This window comes from Pristis pectinata, chromosome 6 (genome assembly GCF_009764475.1).
Source record: "Pristis pectinata isolate sPriPec2 chromosome 6, sPriPec2.1.pri, whole genome shotgun sequence".
In the NCBI taxonomy this organism is placed as follows: domain Eukaryota; kingdom Metazoa; phylum Chordata; class Chondrichthyes; order Rhinopristiformes; family Pristidae; genus Pristis; species Pristis pectinata.
Window position 1 is genome coordinate 94,747,593 of NC_067410.1, and position 15,258 is coordinate 94,762,850.

General features: G+C 39.2%; 1 protein-coding gene across 1 annotated transcript; it reads right to left on the bottom strand.

Moving 5' to 3' along the window:
- Positions 1 to 1,544: 1,544 nt before the first annotated feature.
- Positions 1,545 to 14,769, bottom strand: si:ch211-262h13.5 (uncharacterized protein LOC571127 homolog). Its single transcript, XM_052017153.1, has 7 exons — positions 14,477 to 14,769; positions 11,774 to 11,884; positions 10,299 to 10,386; positions 9,298 to 9,464; positions 7,455 to 7,550; positions 4,711 to 4,797; positions 1,545 to 2,144 (listed from the first exon to the last, which is right to left on the bottom strand). Exons 1-7 carry the CDS (start codon positions 14,666 to 14,668, stop codon positions 1,818 to 1,820), a joined length of 1,068 nt encoding a protein of 355 aa, XP_051873113.1. The 5' UTR covers positions 14,669 to 14,769; the 3' UTR covers positions 1,545 to 1,817.
- Between the last annotated feature and the right edge of the window lie 489 nt (positions 14,770 to 15,258).

Here is a 15,258-nt window from a genome sequence, read left to right on the forward strand (position 1 = left end):
GTCTCCATACTTAAGGAAGGATGTGCTCACATTGGAGATAGTGTAGCGAAGATTCACTAGATTGATTCCTGGGATGAAGGTGTTGAGTTATGAAGAGAGGTTAAGCAGGTTGGGCCTATACTCATTGGACTGTAAAAGAGGAAGAGGCGACCTTACTAAAGGCCAGGATTGACAGAGTGGTTGCTGAGAGGATGTTGCCCCCAGCTGAGGTATCTAGAACTATGGGGCACAGTTTCAGAATAATTTGTCAGCCATTTTGGAAGGAGATGTGGAAGATCCTCTTCCATCAGAAGGCCATGAGTCTAGGGAGCTTTGAAGACAGAAATGTGGAATATATTCAAGGCAGAGATTGACAGACACAGGAGTCAAGAAGTATGGGAAGAGACATGGACTGTGGTGTTGTTGCAAAAATTGGATCCACTATGACCTTATTGAATGGTGGAGAGGGCTCAAGGGATCATTTGGCCTATTTCTGTTTCCTTCTTTTTTCTGCAGCATTATGAAGGATCAGGCAAGAATAATTAGTGTGAACAATTGGTTTTGGATTTCTAGATGTCTAGCTGTTATGCTGTGCATAATGTTAATTTAAATAATCATCTGTTAATAGACTATAGGATAGTGACAGTCCCCATTTGAAGCAAAAAGAATAGGTTGAAGCACTGTGGAACCCTGCTCATTTACAACTGGTGCCACCTTTTGCCATACATGAATCTAATTTTTTAAAAATTTATTGTTATTTCTTTTATTTTGCACAGAAAAAAGCAATTTCTTTTGCTTTTCCATAATGCTTTTCGTTATTTCCATATTCCATATTTCCTTACGACATGGAAGGAGGCCTTACAGCCCACTGGGTCTATGCCAACTCACAAAGCAATCTCATCCCACCCCCCTCCCTCAAAATTTTCCTGTAACCTATTCTCTTCACATACCCATCATCTCCCTCAGATTCCATTACCATCCTACACCAGGGGCAATTTACAATGGCCAATTAACCATACCTTAGGCATATCGGGAATTTTAAAAAAATACATTGTTGACAATTTTGTAAATTTGGTGATATGTGGCTGTACACGAGCACTGGTATCTGCCTGTCTTGTGGCTCAGAAGTAGCACATTCGTCTCTTAGTCAAGTTTTGAGTTCGTCCTACTCCAGAATTTGGGTATGTAATCTTGAATTCTAGTTCAGTGCTAAAGTTAGTGGTGTCATTTTTCAAATAAGATAGTGAACAGAGTCCCATTTGTTTTCTTAAGCAGATCTTACATGTGCAGCCCTATGAGAAATATATAAGAGTTCTCTCCTATATATGCCAATACTCCTAAAATAAACAGATCATCTGACCATTATGACATTGCTATTTATTAGATACTGCTGCGTGCAAACTGGTCACATCAGTTTTGCCACAAGAAGTTCATTGTGGCAGCAAAATGTTTTGAAAGTCCATGGTCATGAAAGGTGTTGTTCAAATGATAGCTTTCTTTTCTTCTTTTAAGCACAATTTTAATGATAGTTCAATTCCAAATGAATATTTATACCAAGAGGAGACTAATTTCTAATATATTTTATTGCACACACAAAGAAAAGATCACACAACAAAAATTCAAGAACCCCAAAAATTTCTAGTGACAATTGCTGCTACCGGGGCAATACATACTTCGTTTGTGCAATTCTCATGTAAATTTGTTTTGTTTTATTATTATAAATCTCCATAAGGAGGAAATGGAAATCTTCCTTATTCTGGTGCAGTTAATTATTCATATAACAATGCAATCTTGTTGTTAAGAATGGCTTTGCCTTTTAAAAAGGGAATTAAATCAGTTTACTGATGCTCATGATACTTGTGAATTCCTGGGCAGGTTGTCAGATCTGCAGGGAGGTCAGGGAATACTACTTTCATCCCAGAACCAGAGACGTGTTCTTCAGAGGATTCTGATGACTCTTTGCCTGCTGATCGTTTGCGTTTAGGAGCAACAGTCATAGATTCTTCGACGTCTGGTGCTACGGTGGCTTCATCATGAACAACTTCTTGATGAATAACAGTCTGGTCTTTTGCATCTGGATGACCAGTACCCTCTGCTTCTGGGGGAGCAGCACCATCACCTTCTGCTGCTGGGGGAGCAGCACCATCACCTTCTGCTCTCGCCACCTGCAATATCAAAACGATTGTGTTTTTTGTTGGCATTAAAATCTTCCCTTGCTGGATTGTAACAAACCATTCTTTTTTCTATAACTCCAGGTCTGGGAAGCTTTATTTCATGTTTGAAAGCCTGATCTGATTTTAAAAGATTATACAAATCGACACACACATTCACGGGTTTAGTTTCTGCATTATACAGCTGTAATTAAAATGTACAGCCACTCTAGTATATTTTGGGTAGAATATTAGACCATATTGTACGAGATGCAGAGTTGGTTGCTTTGTGTTTTATTGTTCCCTGTATCCTCTGTGAAGGATTTTAGTCAAATAACCAAGTTTACAGCTGAGAAGACAAATGGACTAATTGGCGTGGCAGCTGTTCTTGGCTTCTACCAAATGCCTGGATGATCTTGGGAACTCACTGCTTCCAGTGCTTGCCATCTAGGAAACCCCATGTCAGGTCTTCTGTTTTCCAGCCAGGAAGGTAGCTGGCTGGCATACATTGCTCCTCTAGATAATAGTATGGATTTTGAGTAATCCATCCTTGAACTGAAAGACAGTTTCAATACCGTCACAAAGTTCTAGGACAACAAAACATTCCATGGGGTAGACACCACAAAAATTTACATAGAAATACAGGTCCTCCCCAAATTATGAACACCTGACTTATGGACAGCCCATACATACGAACAAGCATTTGGGAGACCAGAAAGATAGAATTGCTGGCTGCTGCAGGGCTGCAGGCATCTTCTGTTATATGGGAACTTGGTTCATGGCAGCATCATTGCATCTTGCAGAGAAATATGAATGGTTGAGTTAGACGCTCTAGCTTAACTACATGTTGCCCTTCCTTTGTCCTATGTTTCTAATTAAATATATTGCTGGGCACCCACATTTCCAACCTGCGAACAGTTAGGGTTACAAACAGTTCTCAGGAGCCTGTTGTGACCTGGGGAGGAGCAGCATTGCATTAAGATTGCAATAGAGTTGTGCCAAACCAGGAACCTAGGCATGCATAGGTATTTCAGTTTAATCACTTTGGAAAGTCATTTAAACAGACAAATATCAGACTCAAACCTTCATTGGTCAGCACACCTCGTGCTTAATGTCAATTGGGTGGAATTAGGGGAAATGAAGAGAGGCTATGTCCTTGCTGGCTCCACCTCCTGTTTAGGCTTATAAGTATAAATTCTATTATTTTACCAGGACTGCGTAATCAATTGGTTCAAATATATGAGGATGCTTTCAATACTCTGAATCAAAGTATTTGAAACAAATTAAATAATCTTGCTACATTGCTCTTGAAGAGCAGTTGCAAAACAATCAAAAGTGTAATATCATGCAAAGGGTCTTAGGAACAAAGGTAGGCCACTCAGTTGCTTGATCCTGTTCTGCCAGTCAAAAAATCATGGTTGATTGACATCTCCCTTTACTCACCTTGGATCCATACAGTTTTATAATAAGAATCTGCCAGTCTCTCTCTTACAAACTCCAATAGATGAAGCAACTGCATACTTATGTGCAAAAGTACTTTCTGAATGGCTCAGCTCATGTTTTAGGGATGTGTTCCTTATTTCACAGAAATACGGAAAATTTATGACATGGGAGGAAGTCCTTCAGTTGCTTAGGTTGTGTTGATCCAAAAAATTCCATCCAACCTAACCCACCTTCCAACACTTGGTCTGTAGCCCTGCAAGTCAAAGGTCTGAAAGCAGTCATCCAGGGACCGCTTCAATGTGTTGAGGTTTCTGTCTCTACCACCCAGTTATGCAGGAGTTTCAGAACCCTGTCATCCTCTAGCTCATTTGTTTTCTTCAACTCCCCTGTAATCCTTCTACCAATTACGTTAAATCTATGCCACCTGGCTTTTCACCTAACTGCTTCTTCTACATATCTTCTGTTTTCTAATTCCCCTTTCAATTTCTTCCCTACTCATTCTATACTCTTTTAGGCTTTCTAAGTATTAGCTCTCAGTGTCAACTTCCTTTTTTGTGTTATCTTACACTCTATGCTCCTTGTCATCCAGGGGACTCTGGATCTGGCAATCCCACCCTTCAATTCTTTGTGGAATCATGTTTATCCTGAACTCCTTGAACCTCATTCTTGAATATCTCCCACTGTTCGGACAGATTTATCTTTGCGTACTGATGTCAGCCCACTAAATCACTTCTTAGCCGAGTAAGAAGACAAAAGAGACTGCAGGTACTCGAATCTAGGAAAAAAACAGATCACTGGAAGAACTCAGCAGGTCAAGCAGCAGCTGTGGAGACAAAAGGTGTAAGTTGAGGTTTTGGACCAAGACCTTGCATCATTTTAACCATCTCATTCACATCAGTCTTTACCTATTGAACATAACAGAATGCAAGTATATGTATGCAAACCAATCTAAGTTTGAACACCTTGGTTTCATTCTGATGAATCTGCATGATCTCTGCTTCAAGATCAATATATTTATAAAGAGGTTTAGTGGTATATGGCAAATGCATAATGTTAAGCCTTGACATATAGTTGTAGTCCTATAATAACAGAGGTCTCTATTTGTAGAATATGTTTAGTTCAAGGACTAAAGCATTACCTGAGGGTTGTAGATTTCACATTCCAGAATAATTCCCTCTGTACTGTCACTGCTAGGAGTGACAGTGGCTCTGCAGAATCCAAGGTCCTACAACAATGTAAAACACTGAAGTAAATATAGTGATTAAAAATCTGAATGCTATTCAATTATTTTGTATTGTGTTTTCCCACCTATTTTCATTGGGATCGAGCAAAGACAAAAGTCAAGTTGAATACTGAATCCCAAGTGGTAATTTCATTCCCTACGTTGTCATTCAAAGAGGATGTGTTGGACAATTGGGCAATATTTTGGTCCTGCAATTTGCCTTCTCCGACATTGAATACTCCCCAATTAGATCTTGTGATCTGAACATTACTGTGCTAATCCTAAACTGGAGTGTTTCATTATCTGACTGACTGAAGCTCTGTGAAATACTTGCAAATGTTTCCTGAAGTAATGGCAGGTTCTGACATTTTACATGAAATGAACACGTGCATCTTTCAAATCTGAGATCTTTACAAGGGAATTTGCATGTAATCCATATTGACATGAAAGGGAGTGGGAAGGTGAATATTGATGAGGATGCAAAGAGGCTTCATCATAAGGATATAGAAAATCTGAGTGACTTGGTAACAACCTGGTAGATGGAGTGCAATGTGGAAAAACGTGAGGTTATCCTCTTAAGGTCTACTGGGCATTTTTAAATTGGTGAGGAATTAGGAAATGATATTCAAAGAATCCTTGGTATCCTCATACACAAATCACTGAAGACTGATGTGTGATGCAGCAGGTTGTTAGGAAGGCAAATAGTATGATGGCCTCTTTTTACTAGAGAATTTGAGTAGAAGAGAAAAGATGTTCTACTACACTTATATAAAGTCTAGGTGCTACACAGCTGGAGCATTGTGCACAGTTTTGGTCTCCTTACTTAAGGAAGGATAGACTTACTCCAAAGGGAGTGTAGTGATGATTCATCACATTGTTTCCTGGGATGGTAGTCCTATCATATGAGGAAACATTGAGTAGGCTAGGCCTCAGTTCTTTAGAAGAACAGGAGGTGACCTAATTGAAATGTACAGAACTTTTAGCCGGCTTGATAGATGAACAACAAGGGTAGATATAGAGATGATGTATCCCCTGGCTAAGAAGACTGGACTGTGGTCACAGTCTTAACATAAGGGATTGACAAATGATATTTAGGAATGAAATGAGGAAAAATTTCTTCACTCCCTGCTGAAAAATCTTTGTGAATCTCTACACCAGTGGACTATAGAGGGTCAGTCATTGATTGAATTCAAAACTGAGATCAATGAATTTCTGAATAATAGAGGAATCAAGGGGAATGGGGATAAGACAAGAAACATGCTAAGGTAGAGTAGCAATAATGATCAGGCTTGATGGGCTGAATGGTCTATTACTGCCTCTTTTCTTATATCTTATGTTCAAATGTTTGTATGTCCATAATTCTGGATGAATCACCCTTGGATTGATTAAGATCCAGCAGTTAACACAGTACCCAAGCCCAAGGATTTTAGCTGTTGTTCATCTAACCAGATACCCAATAGAGGTAGAGGTTAATGCCTTTGGAATTCATGGGAACATAAAACAGAGCAACAGGGTCAAGACATTTATCCTGTCCTCAATTTAATTGAACAGCTGAGCCACCCCCTAATTTTATTTGCCCATTCTGTTCTACATTCTTTGATAAATTTACCTTACAGAAGTCCATCAATGTGAAAATTACGGAAATTAACCCAGAATCCAGAGTGTTTTAGAAAATGAGTTCCAGCATTCAGCTGGTCATTTTAGAAAGAAAATCTTCAAATTGCTCTCTTATGGCTTAGCACTAATCTAAGATGTTATAAGTAGGATTTTCATGTTTTGTTCAACAACTGATTATAAGTCTTGCTGAGTCAAAACTAGCCCTAAATTTGCTTCCTTCATAGAATCTTAATCAAAACTGTGCTGAAATGTGTCATCTTCCACAGTGCCAGGAGACAACAAAACAACATCCAATAAATATTGCTCTGTATAACTACCGACAGCCTGGGTCTGATTCCTTAGGTTAACAGATGATATAGTAGTATCTGATATAATGGCTATACTGTATGTGTGAGATTAGTGTGTCTGAATATGCTTAACAACAGTGCTACATAATAAACTCTGTGATTATGGCCAGAAAAATTGGGCTCATTGCAACTGAGAAGTGCCACCTAATCAATAGGTAATCAGCAGTTTAATAAAATTCATGCCAAAAATGCTGAGATCATCTCAACATACTGATAATGATCAGCTCATTTATCTAAAGTAAAACATGTCCTGCAGTAATCAGATAGACATTTAGAAGTGAACATAATTTGGACAGCAAATACAAACATGAAATCTACTGGTAAACCCATGGGGGCTTAACCCCAGCACAGTCTCCACCAGCACATTTCCCAGAGTTACTTGCATATAATAACTCATACCTTGTGCCTGTGACTCACTCTTTGGACTCAGTTGCTCTCCAATATAAACATTGTAAACTGCTTGTTCAAGCTGCACTCATTATTAGGTTCTCATTCAACTCCTTTGTTACATTGATGACTTCCGGGCAATTTCAAGTACCATTATTCAACAAGTAAATTATCAGAACCCATTAATTATTTTTGTAACCATAGCCAGTTTATTGATAATGTTACTCATAAACCACCTAAATGTTTTGAAGGATTATAATCTGTAACTCAGTCAACATTATTTATCTTATCAGTGTGTGTTGTACTCACAGGATTTGGAAGAATCTGGAGAGTACATATATCGCTGTTTTTGAGACATGTTGTCTCTTTCATGAGAAATTCTACTGTTACCATAGATACGATTCCCTGAAACATAATCACAATAATATTTCCAGTGAATGCCAGATTGGCTCATTTATTGCTTTTGTTTTGATTGCAAACCCTAATTTCAGAGTCATTGGGATGAAAGAAATATCTATTTTTGATAGAACCACCTGAAAGAAAAACAGGAACTGAAAAATATGCCTTGTGCTGAAAAGCATTAACTTTTTATGTTGGTAAGATTTTGAAATCCATGACACATTGGTAATCTCTATAATTTAATAACAGGATGGATTGATGAGGCTGTGAAAGCATGTTTAAACACAGTCAATCCCAACAAGGAACAAATCAGATGCAATTTCCATTTTCCACATCCGGTTGTTCTGTCAATAAAATTTTTAATCATTCCCAATTAACACTGAAGTAAGAACAAAGAGAAGCTTTATTCCATAGACTGACATAAACTAGCGAATGGTTTTGCTGTACAAATCCATTTCACATTGAATCCTTGCATTACCCAGAGTGGTCAGAGACATTTCCCACAATAGAATGGATGGTGTTCTAACCAATCCAGCTACTCCACCAATAGAAGATATAATGTTTAAAGTGCCTCATTTTCTGTGATGTGGCTCCATGGATAGCTACATCCCCACACCTTGTCAGCATTTTGCAAGCATCAGAATGAGCCTGATTCAAAATGTGCTTGTTCAAAATGACAGGCCAAACATAGGTTGGATACACTGAAATGTACAAAAAGATATGGGAAGCCTTCAGTACTTACTTGGAGCATAGGGAAGGATTCTTCTGTGTTAACAACATTGTAGAGGTATAGGGAGTATGTGATAGTGATAAGAAGGCCATTTGGATACCTATGCAATGCTAGCTCATTTATAACTCCTTGGAGTTGGTACCACATTTAAAAAAGTTCTTGACATTATCACAAAACCACTTTAATTCAGAAACCTCAGATATATTCAAAAGTTATAAATATCGAATGAGGAGCCAGTGGGTACTTTGCTGAATTAAAGAACCTATCGCACCACCCTGGACTAACCAGTTCTAATGGAGCCTCACCACCAATCATATTCAGGAAAAGTTCTTTGAAAGAATTTTGAGAAAGCAGAATTGCTAGCCCAGTGGAAGTGATGTTAGGACAAGCAAAGGAGTTTGGGTCAGTGCAGGATGCAATAGTGTATGCTGTGTGAAATCTGGTACTGTGGGATAGCCTTAGGTCATGTAGACCTTGCCTTTCTGTCATTGAGAGCCCAATTATGTAATCCAATCCTGTCCATTCAGAACATCTCCCTGCTTCAGCTCCAAGGTGGGCCAAGTTGCATTGGTCCACAAAAGGAAGCAAGTCACCATAGCTGCAGCTGAACCAATCCACCAAGCCTTCCAAAGGCAAGATGGCAAACTCAGAGAGGATCTGCAACAAGATGTGTAATAGTATCTACCAATGATATTAAAATAGTCCTGAATGCCTTAGTGTGCAATGAGTGGCATCTATTCTAGTTACTCCAAAAACAAAATATTTCAGATTCTAATTAGTTTCTAAATTAAACTTTGCCAAACCAATATTGTGATTCCTCATGGAGATGAAGTCTAACTGGAATGGAGATGATATTTCAGTCAAAAGAAATACTTATTGGTGACTCTACAAAATTGGTATTGGTCTAAAAGTAGCCTTTACACTATCTTCTGAATGCTCAAAGTCTGACATGTATGAGATTTGAACACAAGTAATAATTACAATGGAAAATTACAGAAGAGATTAAAAAATAAGTTGACTTACGGTTACAGAAGCTCGTACTATTTCTTGAAGATCAAAATGATGTGTGTGGTTGCTCACTTCATTGAACTTGTTAAGTGAGACCTGTGCAGCATGTGTCGCTTGCTCACTGGTTACTGGTATTAGAACTGGACAGTCAGGACATCTTTCCAAAACATCTTCAGCTGAATCTGCAAAGTATTACAGTATTATTGCACATCCTGCTGGGTACAGCTGGTATTCAACCAAGTAAGTAGCTGGGATTAACAGAAAACTTGGCAATTATTTTATGCCAAGACCAAAATTTATTGCCAGTTTGTAATTGCCCTTGAGGAGGTTGTGATAATTCATCTCCTTCAACTGCTGTAGTCTTTATTCTTGTAGTGTTGTTGGGTAGGGAATTCCTGATTTAGAAACGGTCATAATAATGAAACTGCAATATCTTTTCAAGACAGAATAATATATTACATGGAAAGAAACTTTTTCGTGGTGGAATTTCAAAATGCCTGTTTTCCTTGTGTAAGTAGATTCTCAGAGTTTGAGAAGTGCTAAGAAAGAAATCTTGACAATTTGCTGCAATGCATTTTGTTGGTAGTTCACACTAAAGCCATGGTGAACCATTCATGAAGGGAGTGAATATCTAGGGTAGTGGATAGAGTACCCCAGATGGTGTTGGAGCTGTAGTCATCCAGACAGGTGGAGAGTATTCTATCACATTCCTGATTTATGCATTGTAGATTGTACAAAAGGTTTTGAGGATCAGGAGGTGAGTGACACATTGCAGGAAACCCAGCCTCTGACCTGCTCTTGTGGTCACGGATTATATATGGCTGGTCCAGTTAATTCTCTTGTCAATGGTGATCATTCCCCACCCATGCCTGCACCCACAGCTGCCACTTCCTCAAAACCTTCAGAACCACAATCATTTCAATTTTTTATTTTTGTAACCAACTCATTTTTAGCATTCACTCACACAGCTCTGAATTGTACAATAATTTGCCATTTCAGGAAAAACAAGAACATACCTGGAGACACATCACACTTGTAGCCATTCACATGACTGGTACCTTCGGGTGTGGTTTCTATGAGTACCTTACAATCTCCATCTCCTTTCTAAGATGACAAACAGGCAAAAATAATTGTAATTAAATTGGATTAGAATATATTATATCAATCAATCATAGTGGCATCTCATTACCATTTGGTACATTTGTGATAATGGAAACACACTAACAATTCTAAAATTAGAAGTGACTTCTTATAATACAGTAACAAGAGATTCATATGGCATTTCTACATCCATTCTATTCATGAAGTTAATAGGAAACAAAGAAATTTATTATTAATATGTGGAATGCTAGACTGCTAATGGTCCCTAAGTTTTAGTTGGTAGAAAATTTGCACCCAGATTTTCCACTGGCCAAAAAGGTTATTCATTTTTAATTTAACTGGCAGCTACCAGATTAAACCATGTTTTAAATTTTCACAACATTAGTCTGAATAGCCTATTTATTCTGGTGTATCACTGAAAGTTTGAATGGGCCAGTATCATTTTCACAATAACAATCGCACTCCCAAATACGGAGCTCATAAGTATTTATTACTCAGGTCTTAAAAATGTTCATTCCAAATCAAACCGTGCCTATTTAAAGATATAAACAACAATGAATCTGTTTCCCTTATCAACAATGCACAAACTACAAATCCTATCCCGAACTCTAGACAAGATTATTTGTATCACTGTACACCTTACACGTGCTACTAAAAAAAGCACTAGAAATCAGCTTGAGCTTGATGGAGCCATGACTCAGGAGGACAAAAATAAAGAGTTCCCTTTGTGACTTAAAGCTTTGGAGCCTTTTGTAGGTGAGAATTCTGCTGCAGTCCAGTAGGAATGTACAGGCTAGAAATTGTGGGACACCTTATCGATGCCCCTCATATTTTCATATATTTCTATAAGGTCCCCCCCCAGCCTCCTACACTCCAGGGAAAACAGTCCCAGCCTATCCAGTCTCTCCTTATATCCCAGCAATATCCTTGTGAATTCTTTCTGCATTCTTACCAGCAGAATGACATAATGTCCCAAGAAATAGCCGAGACACCTCCACACAAAATGCCAGAAGAGCAGCAGGGGAAGAAACTGCCCTTTCCCCACTCCATTAGAAACTGACAATCATTATAGACCAAGTTTCAACTACCAGTTTGAGATCTATTCTTTATTTTTGGCCTAGGTTAGTAGTTCAGACTAATATTTTTGCCTCTGAACAAGCTATGACAAATGCATAGCAGTTGTGAAGAAACTGGAGTTCTTTGCCTGGCTAGTTTCTCATTTTTGTTATGTTCTTTTACAGTACAATTGTTTGCAAATGCTGCCATCCAGTCTATTTCTGGACAGGAAACTAATGGTTCTAAAGATTATCAATCAATTTTTATCATTACAAAGGTAAGGACTTAATCCAATATTCCCCTTTCTGCTCCTATTCTCTTTTGAAAGACTCACAGTTTCCAGGAATGGTCGAATTTTACAGTCCTTCAATGGTTTACGGATCAGCACATGGCACTTAGTTTCTCGAACATCGATGTCTAAATAGTAGGTTGTATTTCCATTTGTCTGAAAAAGAGTTGGTTACTACTTACTCCCAATGATTTAGCTCCGAAGTTAGTGATTAATTACACACATTACTGCATGATAAAATGGAGATATCATGGCTGAATCTTTACAGTTTCAGACTATCTATAGCACATGCACACAATGTTCATAAAAGCAATAAAATAACAATGACATAAGAACACTGCAGTCACAATGGAATAATACTTCTAAAATTATATCTGAATTCACTCATAGTGCAGCAGAACTAAATTTCTCAGTATGAGTTCTCACACAGGAGATTTATCTGCAACCAATGAGCTTTTAATTAGTTCAACAACATTAACAATAGTGTAGATTGGATATACATTTGACATCACATTATTTTGTGAATGGCTTACTCACTTTCTTTTAAAATTGCAGTTGTGTTTTTAAACTAACTGATCTGCCACCCATCACATGCCAAAGCAAGAGACAAGCTGACACTGCCCTACTTGTGCTGCATGTATAAGAGATGGCTGAGAGCCTGACTGCTCTATCCAGCTGACAACTTTCATGGTTTGATAAAGTAGGCAGGAAATAATAACTGCTAGGCAGGCACAGATCTGCTTACACTGGTGAAGAAAACCCTTTTCACATCTTAGCAGAAACGGGTCACAAAGTCTCCATTGGTCACAGAAAATACAGCACAGAAACAGGGCTTTCAGTCCAACTTGTCCAAGAAGCCAACCTGAGCTGGTCCCATTTGCCTGCGTTTGGCCCATATCCCTCGAAACCTTTCCTATCTATGCACCTGTCTAAAACATTGTAAATGTACCCACCTCTGCCACTTCCCCTGACAGTTTGTTCCACATACCCACCACCCCACTGTGAAAAATTTGCCCCACAGGTCCCTTTTAAATCTTTTCCCTCTCACTGTAAACCTATGCCCTCTAGTTTAAGACTTCACTACCTTGGGAAAAAGACTGTGACCATTCACCTTATTGATGCCCCTCATGATGTTATATATTTCTATAAGGTCACCCCTCTGCCTCCTGCACTCCAAGGGAAAACAGCCTAGCCTATCCAGTCTGTCCTTATAATTCAAGCCATGAAGTCCCAGCAACATCCTCTGAATTCTTTCTGCATCCTTTCCAACTTAATGACAACCTTCTTATACCCAGGTGACTGGAACTGCATACAATACTCCAAGTGAAGTCTCACCAATATTATGTACAGCTGTAATATGATGACCCAAATCTTCTACTCATTGCCCTGACCAATGAAGGAAGCATGCCAAACACCTTCTTTGCCACCTGTCTATCTGTCTCGCAACTTTTGCAGAACTATGTACTTATACCTCTAGATCTTTCTGTCTCTAACACTGTCCAGGGCTCTGAAACTTACCATGCATGTCCTGGCCTGGTATATAACTTCCCAAAATGCAACACTGTGCTCTTGTCCATTGAGCAGAAGGAGCAGACCCCCACTTTTGATTTTCCAACTCAAGTGCCATTTTGAAGTAGCAAGAAATAAGAAAGTATACAATACCAAGGGAAACCAGAGCGGAAGCAAATTGATGAAGGGATGAGAGTGTGGAGTGAATAAGTGAGCTCTTTAAAATGTCAGCATACTTTATATTGCACAAAAGGAATAAATGAGTCTTTATATTGAGGCTAATACTGAGGAATAATATTGATTGGGTGATCCTAGCCTTTCTGGCTAGCATAAGATACTCTTCGTAAAGAAAAATCAGTGACTTCCTTTAAAGGCTCTTCATGTCATTTCTTGATGCACTAGTCAATTGGTTGTGCACCATTTCAATCAATTCCTCCTCCTCCCCCTCTTTTCTTTTAGATCCACTGCCAATGGCAACATCCCAGGTCAGTCTTCTGCTGGCTACATTGAAAATACAATAGTCTTATGAAGGAGTTTTAAAATTAAATTTGATCTTCAATTGTTTACTTTTGCCTGCACAGCAGTTTATTGAGCATGGCTGAAGATGACTTCTCTGATTATTTCTGAGTTGAATAATGTGAGGATTCAGGTACCATCCTGCATCCCGTGACACAGTGAGCTGAATTCTGAGGCCTCTCGCTCAGCAAAAGAGAGGGTGGTAGCATCAGAAAATGGCGTGGAAGAACTCACCGCACTGCTCCCCCCTCCACTTTCACTGTCGCCAACTCCATCTTGCCCGAGGTCCTCCAAAAAGGCGGCTCAGGCAGCCACCTGCAGAGAGCACAGAGCTGTATTATGCAAATAGGAGCCCAATGCAATTTTAGGATTGAACTGGGGAAGTGTGCCCTGTGCCTGCTCTATTTGCTTATCAGTCCAAGAGGAGGCAATACATAGATTTTGTTGAATTCATACAGGTGTGAGGTGATCATCAAGCCCCCACACAGCTTCATGAAGCCGAAATGGATGGCTGGTGTCCCCCATTCCCACCACCTCCTTGCTCCTTCCCCTTCCAACCTTCCCATCTCTTGCACACTCTGCCCACTACCCTGGGACAAAGTTCATTCTGTAGAAACTACAGTGTGTCAGGGAACCAGCAATTCTGCCCTAAATACAGCTTGATATTGAATTAATTATGAGCATCAGTAATCATGGAAATAACATTCATTCTTGTTTCCATACCTCCTTCTGAGCATTCTCTAATCTGTCCACAGCGTACTTGAATCCGTGTTTTCGGTCCCTATTGATGTGTTCAATGGCCTTTTCTGCCACTGCAAGAGCTTCTTTATCACTGCATGGCACTGCTACATAATTTGACACAACCCAAGGTGTGAACAGCTCCAAACAAACTGCAAATGCAAGAAGCAACTTCATGTTCCTTGCAAAACGGCACTGTTTAAAACTGCAACCTTACTGGGACCAGAGACTAATGCCTCAGAGATGGATTGGTCACAGAGCTGACAGAACTGGCAGTGACAGCTCACTGATTGCATTAAATACTCTGGCTTTGGGAAGAAATCAGTGAAAATCTCATGTGATCAAAAAATAAACAAACTTAAAAAAACAGGACTGATTACACAATGAGAGATAGGATATACCTTACTGGAATCAAATGATACGATGAAGGTCACCCTCAGTAAAGGAACTTTACAGTCTTGTACAAAATGTGCACTGGTTCATTAGTTCATTGATTCAAACAGAACATTAAAACAAAATGAAGGATCACAATGCACAATTAACCCATGCCCGTTGGTTGCTTCTTTACTTCTTTAGCAGCCCCTTGGTTTTGAGGATAACTTGCCTCCACCCTATTTCTGAGGATAACTTGCCTCCACTCCCATTCTGAGGTGACTGGAAAGTCCTGTAGCAGATCCATAGACTCTTGCAAAGATGAGGAAGTGGTGCTAGTCAGGGTAGGTTATTTGGCTGCCTTCAGCATTCAGCCAACACTAACCATAATGTTA

Bases quoted from the DNA above. Each gene is read 5' to 3' on its own strand.
- si:ch211-262h13.5 (XM_052017153.1), bottom strand. From the start codon at position 14,668: ATGAAGTTGCTTCTTGCATTTGCAGTTTGTTTGGAGCTGTTCACACCT. The intron at 10,387-11,773 runs GTGAGTCTTTCA...TTGTCATCTTAG, and splicing joins TTCGACCATTCCTGGAAACT to AAAGGAGATGGAGATTGTAA. The intron at 4,798-7,454 runs GTGAGTACAACA...ACATTGTTGTAG, and splicing joins TCCAGATTCTTCCAAATCCT to GACCTTGGATTCTGCAGAGC.